A 17,376-nucleotide genomic window follows, 5' to 3' on the forward strand; every position below is an offset into this window, starting at 1 on the left:
AAAAAAACATGTCCTTACTTGGTAGTAATTTTTCAAATTCTGGACTAGCAACCAAAAAACATAAACAGCATTACAAACAGATAAGTCTTATGGTCTAAAAATCCTAGTTAACTAAGTCTGCTTTGGTGGCCTGAAATTTGGTTTTGGAATGAACTTAAATAAGTTTGAAGAGGTTCCTGTTTCCTTGGAGATGGCCTCAAGATTTTCTGGTGTAGCTGCTGGCTAGTGGCTTATTTGTGGATTCAGAGGACCTAGTGGCCTAAAAGTCTTCAGCTTGGGCCTGAATGTGGCACTTGGCTGGACTGGTGGTGCAGGACTTGGCTGGCCTGGTGGTGAAGGTGTTGGCTGGCCTGGTGTTGCAGGTTCACTTTAAGCTTACTATGCAACAACATCCAAAATTAGTCAGTTACTTCACAAAAAAAAAATGAGTTAACAAGTTAGACTACATAGTATAGTGAATAACATTTATCACTGGAGGGGCAGATTGAGTGATTGGGATTTTCTCTTGTGGAGTATGTGGCCTCTTTGACATCTTTTTCTTATGCTTCTTAATTTTAGCCTATTCCAGTTTCAAACAATAATATGGCAAACCAATCAGGTCTAAAAAGACACACAGCCAAACACAACACTAAACCTAAAGAACAAAAAGCATAGCAAAGTAAAATTCACAGTTCTAACCCTAATTTCCTCTAAAGTAGGGTTTGGCCTCTGATGCATAGGTTTGTTGTGAGTGTGGCCAGATGTTCCACCCTGAACAATGATGTAAGATTTTAATTAACTTATAGTATTCCATGGATGCAGAAAGAAAAGTAAATTTTCTAGAAAATTTTTCTATACCTTGTTATTTCTCCTGCTTTTTGGTTGCCAGTTAGGATTTTTAGGTGCTTCCTTATATGCTTTAAAATAGTGGCCACTTTCTCTGCATTTGCTATAGGTAACCTGGAAGGTCCTTCTGACCTTGTTGCCATCAGTTGGAGTTGGAGGTGTAGCTGATTCCTTTCTCCTCTTAGTTGGTCTACCAACAGGTCTCACAATTTTTGGTGGATCAGCCTTCAGTTGGTCAGTTGGTTTCCAATACTCTTCATTGGGTACAGAGTTGATACAAATGTCATATGTCTTCCTTTTGGCTTCCATAGTGAAAAATGGAGACACGAAGTCTTCAGCTGATTTTACCCTCACTCTGGATATTGCTGCAACAGTATGAACACAAGGTACACCTACAGAACATAATTTATCAAATATAACATCATCCATAGCTCAACAACAATACCAAAAAATTTGAGTGATTTGACATGCATACACCTAACCTGTAAGCTGCCATAAATTACATGTGCAGGTTTGATTTTTCAAGTTAACCCCAAGCTTCTGTGTATTCCTGGATACCTCAAATACAACCCTGTCATTGTCACCACACCATTGAGCATTCCACTTGTGACTTTGTGGTTTAATCCATTTGTCCAATTTTATTTGCTGCACTAGTGCCAGCCTTCCTTTATATGCCCCTAGGATCTTCTTGTGTCTAGCCATTTTGTTCATAACATGAACCCGTAGCTCCTCACACAGTGTTAGAATTGGTTTCTTCCTAGCCTCCACAATGACTGCGTTCCAAGACTCACATATGTTGTTTGTCATAGCAGCATTCTTAGGATAGTGACTGAAAAATGCCCTACACCATACCTTAGGGTCAAACTTACTCATGTATTCCCAAGCTCCATTACTCACAGTTTTCAACCTATCCATAGCAGCCTTGAAATGAACTGGAGTTGTGCTCCTAGCAGCTTTCCAAACACAACCCTTAACCTGTTTGTCCCTAAACCTCTTTTCACAATTTTTTCACATATGCAGCACACAATTCCTATGAAATGCATTTGGTATCACCTCTTGGACTGCCCTTACAAGACCCTGCAGAATATTATATCACATAGTTAAGTTATCACAAACTAACAATATTGGAGGCTAGCTAGTAACTATGTAACTTACTTTCTGTTGATCAGACATCAAATGCCATCCAAAGAGCATGCTTGCCCCGAAGTCCTTTTGAAGGCAAGTCAGAACGTATTTTCAATTATCAGTGTTCTCAACGCTGGTTACACCAAATGCGATGACAAATACATGATTATTTGCATCTTGTGTCACTGCAGAAAGAAGTTGGCCTCCATAGTAACCCTTCAAGAAACACCCATCCAGCCCGATGAGTGGCCTGCACCCATTCCTGAAGCCTCTTTTGCAAGCATCAAAACTGATATACAATCTCTGAAACAAGTTTGGCCCTTGTGGCTAGGGTAAGGTGTTCATATGTGTTGTGCTCCCTGGATTGCTCTTGTGTATCTCATTCAGATAGTCCCTCAGCTTCCCAACTTATGCCCCTTCACTGTCCAACACAGTCCGTGTAAACATCTTTCGATTCAGTTGAACATTATAGTCTTCTTTCATATGTTGCATTGCTTCCTTAGGTGTCAACTTTGGTTGCGTTTTTAGTTGCAATCCCAATTTCTCAGCAACCCAATTTTTATCAGCAAGGTTGCTTCCATAATCCCGGCCACATGTGTGCTTACTGTGAAATGTCTTGACCTCAAAAGACTTGGTAACCGAGTTCTTCGACACAAAAATCAGCCAAGGACAATCTTCCTCTGCACAAGCTGCTCTAACTCTTCCCGGCTCATTTTTCAGATACATGCAATCCCTTCCATCTTGCACAAACACATCCTTAAGTGCTCTTTTAAATTGCTCCATAGTTGCAAACTGCATACCTAGCCTAAACTGCACCTCTCCAAATGTTTTTCCCTCATTAAAATCTGGACCAGTAGGGCCCCTCTCATCATCTGATGAAACGGGAGTCACAAAACCCTCAGACTCATATTCATATACAATGTCAGCACCATCAACAAATTTCTCACCAGCCTCAGTTGCAACCCCCTTTTGCCCCACATTTCCAACACTAGCTGGACCTTCCATATTACCCAGATCCGACCCAACACAGCCTCCACTACCTGGGCCTTGGCCTAACCCTGAATCTCCACTGCTAGGCCCACTTTCCATTTCCCTATTCAGAACATGTTTCATCCTCCTCTTACCAGTATATCTCCTGGAGGCCCTTCTCTTTGTCATAGTCTTAGGTGAGCCAGACTTTCTATTTTTCTTATTTTTTCTTTGTACATCAACAGACTCCTCAGAATTCTCAGTCTCATACCCAGAAGGAGGGGGCTTGTAAGCTTCATCTTCAGCACTCTCGTATGAATCATAGGAGGAGGAAGAAGATTTTTGAAGAATCTGTCATCACCAACACATCGTCATCTTCAGAAACCACTTCCTCCACCACAGGCTCATCGTCAGTTACAACAGGAATATCCACTCCATGCTCAAAGTAAAGGTGGAACTCCTTCAGATTATTCCTCATAGTGAAGTCGCACATATTGTTGATCTCCTTGTCACCGTAGAGCACATGCAGACCATCGTCGAACTCAATAACAGTTGGGTCATGCCAGTAGATTTGTTTGTATGTCAAGTACCCCAAACCTTTGAATAGTTCCTCCAGGTCCTTCTTGTTTACGAAATCAATATCCATTGGAGGAAACTTCTCTACCTTTCCGCCTAAGTAATGTAGCTTACCATTAGCTCTTACAAGCTTTTCGCCATGGTTAAATACAGGAATCACAAACACAGACATCTGCAACATTTATAACCCGGATCATTAAAGTTTTACCATAATGCACAACAATGCCACCAACATTATCATCACTAAAAGCACTACATACAAATTTCATTGCCCGGAATACTCACTACGTTTATCAACCCTAGCATTACCAAACCCTAATTAAAAACAGTGTTTATTGTTAACCACTTTATCCATTAATCATAATGATCAATACGAACGTAAAGCAGTTCACACCCCTCATAGACACGCATGGAAAACAATTACATTCTCAACTAACACAATGTGAAAATCGAAAAAAAGAACTAACCTTTCACTGCCGTCTCACACAGTCAACATCTAACTCCTCCACACGTTCGTCGCAGATTTGATTATACCAGACTTCCGTTCTAGCGTCATGCAAAGGTTTTGGAGGAAAACAATGGTGGGAGATGAAGTGTTAGGGCTTTTTAGTGAATGAGTAAAAACAAGAAGGAGATTACAGTAAATGTACCTCGAAGGTGAGAGGGAATATGAACCCAACGCAACGACGCCGTTTCAGTTGCAGGGAGGAGATTTTGAGTCCCTGCAACAACTTCTACTTACAAGTGGCACCTGCAGTTGACAACTCAGCCTCAACCTGACACGTCATCCAGGCAACTTGTTGGCAACCGGTCACAGAGGTCGATACGTTCATTAATGTTGATGGTTGAGGACCTGGTTGAGGTTTTTGGATGATAAAAGTGCGACATGTCCCAATTTAAAATGCTTAGGGGCCGAAAAGGATATTTACAATTATTTTTAATATATATTTATATTCCAGTCAGGAAAAAGGATAGCTCGCCAACACTGGGAAATGCTCTTTTGTTCTATCTACTGGATGACAGTGCTGTGTAATCCTCGGAAACTTGACAGTGCTGCGTATTCCTGGATGACGCTTAAGTCAATATTAACTCATGGAATATCTAATCAAGACTGAATCAAAGTTGCTCTCTTGTGTAGTTCGCGTTGTGTTATATGTAGCTCTGATTAGCTCCTAATTATTGTTGCTGGGTGATAACCGACCTATATGTTTAATGGCCGAGATTCGCACAGAAACTATAGATATCCCCCAACAGTTTCTTGATGAAATCAAGTTAAATATTCAAAAATCAGTTCCAAGATATAACGTCGTGTGTCCGTCTTGTTAGGGTACTAATTTTAGTGGTTAATATATACACTTAGCATAGTTGTTTAACATTATATACTTGTACGTTGTATCCTCCCCACACGGCCCTTAAGGGCAGAAGCTTCAATTTTTGTATTAAAGTTCACACATAAATTTGGGTTTGCGTTCACAGGTAAAGGAAAAAATAAAGAATGAATTTTCCCTTTCATTAAAGAAGTAAGAAGAGAACTTACACCGTGTCACATCCTTAAAGCCTCAAACACTAACATAGTAACATAGATACAGAAACATAATGACACGACAAAATCATGATATATTTGTGTGCATCCCCGCATTATATACTGAAGCCCGATGCGACAAGCACCAGTCAATCATGAGACCGGGTAAAACACCAGTCAAGTGAAATCATTAGCAAGGGAGATGGCAAACTGCTGCTGTTCCTATGTTGCATTTGATACACGATAGAATATCGACAATCTTTGACTAGGCGGCCAGAACTATGATGACGATGAGAAGCACAATCCCAAATATCACCAAAAGCAAACATGTCTAGAAATGGGGAGAGAAACAGAAGACAGCATTAACAAAGGAAGATGGTGAACAATCTACAATAAATCGTAAAGTAGGAATTGTTGTATATTCCACATACATAAACCACCAACCACACACAGCTCAGACCAACAAAAATAAACTGTCTTAATAGAAAAGCAAAATAGTATACTATATGCAAAACGGTAGAATACAAGATGAAATGGGGGACGCCTATATTGATGTAAGCTGATGGATCTATACCATTCGTAAAATAACCATCAACTCCAATCCTACTGATAAGCTCAATGTCATAACGTAAAGAAGTCTTCAACATAGAAAGAACATATAAGAGTACTTTTGAACAAACTTCTGAAACTAGTACTTCGGTTTCATGATAAGCAACTCCAACCCTACTAAAAGAACAGAAAATATTTTTCTGATTCCCCCTTTTCCAAAAAGAATATTTATGATCACACACACACACACAAGAGCATAAGCAGTAAAAAGCAAAAATGAAAACAAACGTATAGTTATCCTTAGGCTTAGTTTGGTAAAGCTTTTACTTTTTAAAAGTAGCTTATAAAAGCTAATTTTTAAAAGATGCCTTTCAAAAATTGTAGTAATTTATGTTTAGTAAATCAAATTAAAAATAGCTTTCAATAAACAAAAGCAACAACAATTGCGTTTAGTAAAATAACTTTTAAAATTTAAAAATACTATAATAGACATAAATGTAAGTGTTAAATTTGAAAATTAGTTAACATATGAGGTTATATTAGACTTTTAAATTTTGAAAAGCACAAGCCAATTTTGAAAAGCTCCACCTTAGATGCTTTCAAAAGCACCCCGATCTTTTAAAAGCTGCAAGCACAAACACATGGTCTTTTTTATTTACCAAACACAAAATGAGGAGCTTGAGCTTTTAAAGTGCACAAGCACCTCTTCGAAAAACTTTATCAAACCAAGCCTTAATTTGGTCTTAGAAATCTATCTACTCATAATGTCACAGATTCATGTTATCAAAGTAGGAGGGAAAGGAAAATCATAAATGCATTACCAAAGACGAATTTGATCTTTGGGTTTTTGAAGCTTTGGCAAGTTGAGATTTTGCTTGTGCGGTTGCAGCATGAGAGTTCTCAATGTTGGAGCCAATGTCATCTACAAAAGCAAAATCCATAACACCAGATAATATGAGCAAGTACATAAAAATAAACGAACAAAGTAATTAAAGGCACATATAATCCATAAAAGTAAAGGAGGAAAAAACCTACCAATCATGGCTCCTTGCTCATGGACGAGCACAGCAAGATCTTTGAAAATCTCATTAACCTCGCCGATTTGCTGCTGTATTTCTTGAATGCCTTGCTCCCTTTCCTCAATGATAGCCTCATTGAAGGCAATCTCATTATCTAAGAATAAAACCTCCTGCCTGCAGTATGAACAACGCAAGAGCTAAGGTACTAAATAATGACAACAGGTTGAATCTGAGTAGCATTTTTCTGTTAAAACAAGTGCACGTATGGTTGTTGTAATGACAATAGGATCCTGCCATCGACTGTCAGCAACTCCTTTGCACCAGAGAAAACATAAAAGGAAAGAAAATGACAGCTTACAGCATTCTTTTCAGCATAATAATATTTTGCATTTGAACATGCATGGGGGAATGGAACAAAGAAAATGACAGCTTATAGCATTCTTTTCAGCATAATAATATTTTGCATTTGAACATGCATGGGGGAATGGAACAGATTGATTTGGTCAAATATCCATTTATGATCAATATATTTGAGTTCCATTTTTCACCAACAGTACATTCCGAAGTGCACACTGTAACACCAACTATCATATTAATTTCACAATATAACCAAATATAATAGGAATACCAGACGTTCTTATCAGAAAGACAAAAACAATGTAGTAAGTAGTAACCCAAGGAAAACAAATCTACAAATCACTTATTTTACTATCAATAGGAAACAAATAAGAAACAATAAATCATCCCATCAAAAAAAATAAAAATCACCTCCTGGATTCCACAAGAAGGGCACGCTGTTCTGGAGTCGTATCAGAACTAGTATCTACTTCACTAGCTGTATAGCTGCAAGCAAGTGAGAGAAGCCCACATCATAACCACATACACATAGGTAATAAGAATTAACAACAATGCATTCAGGACACGATTGATAACCAAAGAACCAAGTGCAAACAAATTAAGTTGTATTATTTCAAGATTAACTTATTCTTCCGTCACTGTACATAATCACTAAAATTCTAAATAAGCCACACACATAAAGCAAATAAGGATCAACTTTTGCCATTTCCACTTGTACAAAGTTGATAACTCACCTAGAAGGAAGAACTGCTTGTGGAACAAAAGGAGTATACGCTGTTTCTCTCTCAGCTGCAAGACGTTGTGCCTTCTGAAATTCTTTCAGCACAGCCTGAAAATCTTTTGCGAGTTTGGCATCTGCTATCTTCTTGCTTGGCTGCAGACAAAAATTTTGAAATTAAAAGCATTGAAGTTCATGTCACCCTAAATATATTATTCCCTCTATTTCAAAATAAGTGTCTCTTTCAATTTTTCAGAGATACTTATTTTCAAATGGAAGGAGTATAATAAACTACCAAACCATAACAAATTTTTGTAGTGTATTTATTAAAAAATCAGACCAAAACTATTGTGACATTAACGTATAAAATGGCTACAAGAATCTCAGTTAAGAATAATAATTTTTTGTGGAAGTCATGCAAAATTTGATCATAACAAGTATTGGAGGTCACTAAACTGTTTTGCCTATTCAAATGGAGCAGAATATAAGAACAAGGTCCGAACTTACATTAACTTCAACTTGGTGATCCATATCACTAGCTTGCTTTAGCTTGACTGATGTGTCCTTCACCAACTGCCCAATATGCAGCCTTGTCTTGTGGCTGCAAGTTAGTATGTATAACAGGGTAACAGAGTAAGAGGTTTACAAAGTTCTTATAAGTCATTCATTATTTAAACATGATTAACAACATGGACTGGGATATAGTTTGCTAGGAAGAAAAGATTAAGTTTCCCAACAGGAATCGACACCATTATCTACTTTTAAATCATGGGTCTGGCTTGAAATAAGTTATATTTAACAATACTATTCCTGCATTAATTGCACATAAAGGGGAACATTCGATGTACACTATAAGGGGTTGTTTCATATTTGTGAGTTAGGTTTTGAAGGGAAGGAAAGGGGTGACTCTTTCAGGGTACTCATTGCAAACTTAGTAACATAAGCAATGACTTTTTATTGTTATTATTATTTACAGAGACAAAAGGCATACAATGGGGTTCAAAAGAAGAATGTGGAATTGTCGATCCTACAGCCAATGGAGCATTTACAGGAAGACGCACAAAAAAGGCAACTTGGAAATCAGTGAAGGTCATCTCATCTCGTATCAACTATCAACCCCCCCCCCCCAAGGTCAACTCAGAAGTCAACGGGAAAAAGCATTATAAACCAAAGCACTCTGTCATCATCAGGACTGTTCAATAGATTTTGTGTTGGATTTCAAGTAAGGAAGATATTTAGCCACGTCAATCAGCAATTTTACCATTCTCATAATATTAGTAACTTACTATGAAATGTGGAAGTAGTTCAGAAAAAGAGGAACCCCATTCCTCAAGCACTAGTTACACTTACACTAACACCCCAGGTAAATTAAATGCACGATAAACGGCTCCAGACAAGTCACAATCACAAGCTCCATTTTGTTTTCGGAAGAAACCAAAAAGTAAAAGTAGAAGAGAATTAGCACAGAAAGAAAAATATCTCGATTAACAAAGGAATGACTCCAGAAAAAAATAGACGCCGGATTATCATAATTAAACTCTTTCACAGAGAGATAGGTTATTGTACGGATAATTGAGCTCGATCAACAACGGAAACGGGAAGAAAGAAAGAAAGAAAGAAATCAGCGACAAAGATTAAGGAAGATAAAGAAACTCACAGCTTCTCACGGAGCTCGGGGGTGTCTTTGGGGGTTCCAAGGGTGTTGACGAGCCTCTGGAAGGTGGAGACGGCGGTGTTGATCTGGAATATGCCGGCTGCCACCGCTTGTGTAGGATATTGCTTCCCATTGATGAGGCCACGCCTCGAACCACCGAAGGGACGGCCAGATTCTATGTCCTGAAAGCTCATGGTGATTATTGTCTTCCAATAGCAGGTAACCCTAAGTTGCTCGGGACGAGTTTCACCCAGAGAGAAAAGTTCGTTGTTGTATACCGGAATCTGGAAATAGAAGACCAGCTGAAGGAGCTAGGGGATATTAGGGAATGTGAAAAAACATAAGAAAAAGAAAACAGAGAGGGGGCGCCGGAACCCGGCGAGAATTTGAGGAGAGAGAAAGTGAATAACGATGCTTGATGGTATTGAAGGTTTGGAATGCCCAAACAATTCAGTGAGGTAGTTGTTGATAGGTAAAGTTATGTTAACATAAGATGTAGTAAACTGTAAACATCATTCTGCGAGCATTTTTACCATGACTAAAAATCTTTCTCTCTTTAAGGATAAAATTAAAAAAATATATTTTTAGAATAAAAAATAACGTCATTAAAATTTATTAAAAATAATTAAATAATTATGTACTATAAAATAATTAATATATTAAAGGATAAAATTAATTTTAATTAATGTTAAAAATAAATTTTATTTAAGTTAAATATTAAAAAAATTTAATACATTAGAAATAAAAAGGTATTAATACACTTTATTGTATATATATGTTCATTTTTTATTTTTTTAAAAATTTATCTATTAATTATTCTATAAATATTGTATGATAAGTAAAATTTTGAATTAGTAAAAAATTTATTCTATTAAAATTTATTTTTAATTTAATTTGATTTGAGAATTTTTCTAAAAATAATGTATCATATTCATTTCTAATATTTTTATTATATTTAAGTCTCTAACACTTCAAAATCATTTTAATTATGTTGTACTGTTATTTCTGTTAGCATATCACTAACGCAAGAATAATATTGAGACGATTTTAAAACATTATAAACTTAAACAAAATGATTTAGATGTTAGGAATAACTTTAAAATTTATTCTAAATATTAAAGATAAAAATAATATTTTACTCTTAATTACAACTAAAATATTAGTTTTTAATTGAAAATAAAATAATATTGATGTGAATAACTGTTGTTAGTTTTTCTTTTAAAAATATGGCATGATGAACACAAAAAATAACAACTAGATAATCGTGTATATGCATATGTTATTTATGTTGTAAAATAAATAAAGAAAATGTACAAAATATAAAATAAAGATGTGTAAATAGAAGATTCTAGTATTAATATAATTAATTCAATAAAATTATTCATATATTTATATGCAGTAAAAAGAGAGAAAAGGAAATTATTAGTAGTGTATAAAGAGAGAAGAGTGTTTTTATTATTTCTATGTGTATGTTCCTTTTGCATCAGTTCATGCCTATTTATAGGCATACAAGAGCATTGCCTTTTAGTCTTATTAATTTCAATCTGTTTTAAGAAAATAAATTCTCATTTTGTAAAGAGTGAACCGCCCACTAAATGAGCATCCACATCATCATACTAATCTCAACACTCTCCCTTCAATGACCATTTAGGATTATGCCTCGTTAAAACCTTACTAAAAAAATTCAATGGAAAAAAAACATTAGTGAAGAAAAAAGAGTACAATATCCTTCGATGGGGACTGCCTCATTAAAAACCTTGTCAAGAAAAACTCAATGGGAAAAAACCTGACCAAGGAAAAAAGAGTATAGTCTCCCACTCTTGTCGACATCATTTAATGTTTCAAAATTGGTGCATCACAATCTGATGTACCAATTTTTTAAAGGAGAATTTTGGAAATGACTTTGTAAATGAATCTGCCAGATTATCACTTGAGCGGATCTGTTGGATATCAATTGTTCCTTGATTTTGAAGATCATGAGTGAAGAAGAATTTAGGAGAAATATACTTTGTTCTGTCACCTTTGATGTATCCACCCTTAAGTTGAGCAATGCATGTTGTGTTATCTTCAAACAGGACAGTTGGAGCTATCTTATAATTAATCAGTCCACATGATGACAGAATATATTGGATCGAACTCTTGAGCCAAAAACACTCGCGACTTGCTTAATGTATCACTAGTATTTCAGCATGATTAGAGGAGGTTGCTGCAATCGCCTGTTTTGTGGACCTCCATGATATAGTTGTACTACCATATGTGAACATGTATCCTGTTTGAAATCTCCCTTTATGTGGATCAGACAAGTATCCTGCATCTGCATATCCAACTAGTTGTGACTTGGATCCATAGGGATAAAACAATCCCATATCAACAGTTCCATGAAGATATCTAAAGATTTGTTTTATTCCATTCCAATGTCTTCTGGTTGGAGAGGAATTATACATTACTAGTAAATTCACAACAAATGATATATCGGGTCATGTATTATTAGTAAGATACATTAGCGCTCAAATGGCACTAAGATATGGTACTTCAAGATCAAGAATATCTTCATTTTCTTCATTTTCTCCCTTTTTTTATGCTCGACCTACAGGTCGAGATAAAATTTAGTCTTTCCAAGATCTTTCATCTCAAACTCTTCTTTTAAAGCTTTTATAGTTGTTGGAATCTCTTTAATAGTTCTAATGATATTTAAATCATCAACGTACACAACAATTATAATGAATCCAAATGCAGATTTCTTTATGAAAACACATGGGCAGATATCATTATTCTTGAATCCGTTTTTTGCCAGATACTCAGTAAGACGATTATATCACATTCATCCAAATTGCTTTAGACTATATAAAGATCTTTGCAATTTGACTAAGTATAACCCTTGCGAATATTCATTGGATGGTTTAGATATCTTTAGTCCTTCAAGAACATTCATATAGATATCACAATCTAATGATCCGTATAAGTAGGCTGTTACCAAATCCATTAAATGCATATGTAGTTTATGATATGCGAATAAACTGACCAAATAACGCAATGTTATTGCATCTACTACAGGAGAATATGTTTCTTCATAATCTATACCGGGCCTTTGTGAAAAACCTTGTGCCACAAGTCGAGCTTTGTAGCGTACATCATTTTTCTTATTTCGTTTTCTCACAAACACACATCTGTATCCAACAGATTTTACATCTTCTGGTGTACGGACTACAGGTCTAAAGACTTCACGTTTTGTAAGTGAGTCTAACTCAGTTTTCATGGCTTCTTTCTATTTTGGCCAATCATTTCTTTGTCAATATTTTTTTACTGTTCTTTGCTCAAAATCCTTACTTTCATGCATGATATTTAATGTCACATTATAAGCAAATATTTCATCGACAATTGTCTTATTTCGCTCCCGTTTCTCTTCCGTAAAGACATAATTTATCAAGATCTCGTCATTTTCACAATTTTCAGGTACCTGAACGTCTTCGGGCGTTAAAATTATATCAGAATTTTGGACAACTGCATGTGTCTTTGCTTTGTCGTTTTCAACAGGAATAGTATTTACCTCTTTTCTTTTTCGAGGATTTTCGTCTTTGGAACCGATAGGTCTACCACGCTTCTGGCGTGAATTTGTTTCAGTGTCCACTTGTCCAACTGGGACATCAATTCAAATTAGGATATTTTTTGTTGGTATATAAGATTTGGTTATCCTCTTTGTAGGGTTTTCAAGGGTTTTCAAGGGTTATCTAGGGTTTTCTAGGGTTATCTAGGGTTTTCTAAGATTATCTAGGGTTTTTAGGATTTTTTAAGGTTTTCTAGGGCTTTCTAGTGTTATCTAGGGTTTTCTAGGGTTATATAGGGTTATCTAGGATTTTCTAGGGTTATCTATGGTTTTCTAGTGTTATCTAGAGTTTTCTAGGGTTTTCTAGGGTTTTCTAGGGTTTTTTAGGTTTTCTAGAGTTTTCTAGTGTTATCTTGGGTTCTTTAGAGTTTTCTAGGATTTTCTAGGATTTTCTAGGTTTTCTAGAGTTTTCTAGTGTTATCTTGGGTTCTTTAGGGTTTTCTAGAGTTTTTAGGAATTTCTAGGGCTTTCTAGGGTTATCTAGGATTTTCTAGGGTTATCTAAGGTTTTCTACGATTTTCAAGGGTTTTCTAGGATTTTCTAGGGTTATCTAGGGTTTTCTTTAGTTTTCTAGGTTTTCTAGGGTTTTTTAGGGTTTTCTAGGGTTATCTAGGGTTTTCTAGGGTTTTCTAGGGTTTTTAGGGTTTTCTTGGATTTTCTAGGGTTATCTAGGATTTTTCACGGTTATGTAGGGTTTTCTAGGGTTATCTAAGTTTTTCAATGGTTATCTAAGGTTTTATAGGGTTTTCAAGGGTTTTCTAGGGTTCTCTAGGGTTAACTAGGGTTTTATAGGATTTTCTAGGGTTATCTAGGGTTATCTAGGGTTATCTAAGGTTATTTGGGGTTTTCTAGGGTTATCTAGGTTTATCTAGGATTTTCTAGGGTTATCTAGGGTTATCTAGGATTTTTTAGGATTTTCTAGGGTTATCTAAGGTTTTATAGGGTTTTTTAGGTTTTCTAGAGTTTTCTAGGGTTATCTTGGGTTCTTTAGGGTTTTCTAGGGTATATAGGAATTTCTAGGGTTTTCTAGGATTATCTAGGATTTTCTAGGATTATCTAGGGTTTGTCAGGGTTATCTAAGGTTTTATAGGATTTTTAGGATTCTCTAGGATTTTCTAGGGTTATCTAGGGTTTTCTAGGATTTTCTAGGATTTTATAGGGTTTTCTAAGGTTATCTAGGGTTATCTAGGGTTTTTTAGGTTTTCTAGTGTTTTCTAGGGTTATCTAGGGTTCTTTAGGATTTTCTAGGTTTTTCTAGGGTTTTTAGGAATTTCTAGGGCTTTCTATGGTTTTTTAGGATTTTCTCGGGTTATCTAGGGTTTCTAGGGTTATCTAGGATTTTCTAGGGTTATCTAGGGTTTTCAAGGGTTTCTAGGTTTTTTAGGGTTTTCTAGGGTTATCTAGGGTTTTCTAGGATTTTTTAGGGCTTTCTAGGGTTTTCAAGGGTTTTCTAGGTTTTCTAGGGCTGTCTAGGGTTTTCTACGATTTTCTAGGGTTATTAGGGTTTTTTAGGGTTTTCTAGGGTTATTTAGGATTTTCTAGGGTTATCTAGATTTTTCTAGGGTTATCTAAGATTTTTTAGGATTATCTAAGGTTTTAAAAGGCTTTTTAGGATTTTCAAGGATTTTCTAGAGTTATCTAGGGTTTTCTAGGGTTATCTAGGGTTTTCTAGGGTAATCTAGGTTTTTTAGGATTTTTTAGGGTTTTCTAGGGCTTTCTAGGGTTTTATAGGGTTTTCTTGGGTTATATAGGGTTATCTAGGGTTTTCTCGGGTTATCTAGGGTTTTCTAGGGTTATCTAAGGTTATCTAGGGTTTTTTAAGGTTTTCTAGAGTTTTCTAGGGTTAGCTAGGGTTTTCTAGGGTTATCTAGGGTTATCTAGGGTTTTCTAGCGTTATATATGGTTTTCTAGGGTTTTCAAGGATTATCTAGGGTTTTCTAGGGTTATCTAGGGTTTTCTAGGATTTTTTAGGTTTTCTAGGGCTTTCTAGGGTTATTTAGGATTTTCTAGGGTTATCTAGGGTTTTCTAGGGTTATCTAAGGTTTTCTAGGATTTTCTAGGGTTTTCTAGGGGTTTCTAGGATTATCTAGGGTTTTCTAGGGTTGTATAGTATTTTATAGGATTTTCTAGGTTTTCATGGGTTTTCTAGCGGTATCTAGGGTTCATTAGGGTTTTCTAGGGTTTTTTGGGTTTTCTAGGGTTTTCTAGGATTTTCTAAGGCTTTCTAGGGTTATCTAGGGTTTTCTAGGTGTTTATAGAATTATCTAAGGTTTTCTAGGGTTATATAGGGTTTTATAGGATTTTCTAGGTTTTCATACGTTTTCTAGCGGTATCTAGAGTTCTTTATGATTTTCTAGGGTTTTTAGGAATTTCTAGGGCTTTCTAGGGTTATCTAGGATTTTCTAGGCTTATCTAGGATTTTCTAGGCTTATCTAGCGTTTTTAAGGATTTTCATGGGTTTTCTAGGTTTCCTAGGGTATTCTAGGTTTTCTAGGGTTTCCAAGGATTTTCTAGGTTTTCTAGTGTTTTCTAGGGTTATCTTGGGTTTTCTAGGGTTTTTTCTAGGGTTTTTAAGGCTTTCTAGTGTTATCTAGGATTTTCTACGGTTATGTAGGATTTTCTAGGGTTATCTAGTATTTTCTAAGGTTATCTAGGGTTATCTAGGGTTTTCTAGGGTTATCTAGTATTTTCTAGGGTTATCTGGGGTTATCTAGGATTTTCTAGGGTTATCTAGGGTTTTTTAGGATTTTCTAGGGTTATCTAGGGTTTTTTAGGTTTTCTAGGGTTTTGTAGCATTATCTTGGGTTCTTTAGGGTTTTCTAGGGTATATAGGAATTTCTATGATTTTCTAGGGTTATCTAGGATTTTCTAGGGTTAACTAGGGTTTTCTAGTGTTATCTACGATTTTCTAGGATTATGTAGGATTTTCTTGGGTTATCTAGGGTTTTCTAGGGTTATCTACGGTTTTATAGGATTTTTAGGGTTTTCTAGGGTTATCTAGGATTTTCTAGGATTTTCTAGGGTTATCTAGGATTTTCTAGGGTTATTTAGGGTTATCTAGGGTTATTTAGGGTTTTCTAGGGTTTTCTAGGGTTTTCTAGGATTATCTAGGTTTCTTTAGGATTTTCTAGGGTTTTCTAGGTTTTTAGGGTTTTCTAGGGTTATCTAGGGTTTTCTAGGACTTTCTAGGGTTTTCTAGGGTTTTCAAGGATTTTCTTGGTTTTCTAAGATTTTTTAGGGTTATCTAGGGTTTTCTTGGGTTTTCTAGGTTTATTAGGGTTTTCTAGGGTTTTCTAGAGTTATCTAGGATTTTCTAGGGTTATCTAGGTTTTTCTAGGATTATCTAGGGTTTTTTAGGGTTATCTAAGGTTTTAAAGGATTTTTTAGGGTTTTCAAGGATTTTCAAGGGTTATCTAGGGTTTTCTAGGGTTATCTAGGGTTTTCTAGAATTATCTAGGGTTTTTAGGATTTTTTAAGGTTTTCTAGGGCTTTCTAGTGTTATCTAGGGTTTTCTAGGATTATATAGGGTTATCTAGGATTTTCTAGGGTTATCTAGTGTTTTCTAGTGTTATCTAGAGTTTTCTAGGGTTTTCTAGGGTTTTCTAGGATTTTTTAGGTTTTCTAGAGTTTTCTAGGGTTATCTTGGGTTCTTTAGGGTTTTCTAGAGTTTTCTAGGGTTATCTAAGTTTTTCTAGGGTTATCTAGGGTTTTCTAGGGTTATCTAACGTTTTATAGGATTTTTAGGATTCTCTAGGATTTTCTAGGGTTATCTAGGATTTTCTAGGATTTTCTAGGATTATATAGGATTATCTAGGGTTATCTAGGGTTATCTAGGGTTTTCTAGGTTTTCTAGAGTTTTTAGGAATTTTTAGGGCTTTCTAGGTTTTTTTAGGATTTTCTCGGGTTATCTAGGGTTTCTAGGGTTATCTAAGATTTTCTAGGGTTATCTAGGGTTATCTAGGTTTTTCTAGGGTTATCTAGGGTTTTTTAGGGTTATCTAAGGTTTTAAAGGGTTATCTAAGGTTTTTTAGGGTTATCTAAGGCTATCTAGGATTTTATAGGGTTATCTAGATTTTTAGGATTTTCTAGGGTTATCTAGGATTTTTTAGGTTTTCTAGGGTTTTCTAGGGTTATCTAGGATTTTCTAGGGTTATCTAGGGTTTTCTAGGGTTATCTAGGGTTTTCTAGGGTTATGTAGGATTTTCTAGGGTTATCTAGGGTTTCTAGTGTTATCTAGGGTTTTCTAGGATTATCTAAGGTTTTATTGGATTTTTAGGGTTTTCTAGGGTTTTCTAGGATTTTCTAGGATTTTCTAGGGTTATCTAGGATTTTCTAGGGTTATCTAGGGTTATCTATGGTTATCTAGTTTTTCTAGGGTTTTCTAGGGTTATCTAGGGTTCTTTAGGATTTTCTAGGGTTTTTAGGAATTTCTAGGGATTTCTAGGATTATTTAGGATT

At 35.7% G+C, this 17,376-nt stretch overlaps 2 protein-coding genes across 2 annotated transcripts; both read right to left on the reverse strand.

The window, feature by feature from the left end:
- Nucleotides 1-442: 442 nt before the first annotated feature.
- On the reverse strand, nt 443-1,740 carry LOC148578902 (uncharacterized). Its single transcript, XM_088501631.1, has 4 exons — nt 1,308-1,740; nt 838-1,217; nt 679-750; nt 443-559 (listed from the first exon to the last, which is right to left on the reverse strand). The coding sequence occupies exons 1-4, from the start codon at nt 1,738-1,740 to the stop codon at nt 443-445; spliced, it is 1,002 nt and encodes a 333-aa protein (XP_088357757.1).
- Nucleotides 1,741-4,979: 3,239 nt separating this feature from the next.
- Nucleotides 4,980-9,839, reverse strand: LOC107623424 (syntaxin-22). The gene is made up of 7 exons (XM_016325673.3): nt 9,318-9,839; nt 8,168-8,261; nt 7,677-7,816; nt 7,354-7,428; nt 6,602-6,759; nt 6,388-6,488; nt 4,980-5,348 (listed from the first exon to the last, which is right to left on the reverse strand). Exons 1-7 carry the CDS (start codon nt 9,506-9,508, stop codon nt 5,283-5,285), a joined length of 825 nt encoding a protein of 274 aa, XP_016181159.1. The 5' UTR covers nt 9,509-9,839; the 3' UTR covers nt 4,980-5,282.
- Between the last annotated feature and the right edge of the window lie 7,537 nt (nt 9,840-17,376).

Source organism: Arachis ipaensis, chromosome B10 (genome assembly GCF_059453495.1).
Source record: "Arachis ipaensis isolate K30076 ecotype BB chromosome B10, ASM5945349v1, whole genome shotgun sequence".
NCBI lineage: Eukaryota > Viridiplantae > Streptophyta > Magnoliopsida > Fabales > Fabaceae > Arachis > Arachis ipaensis.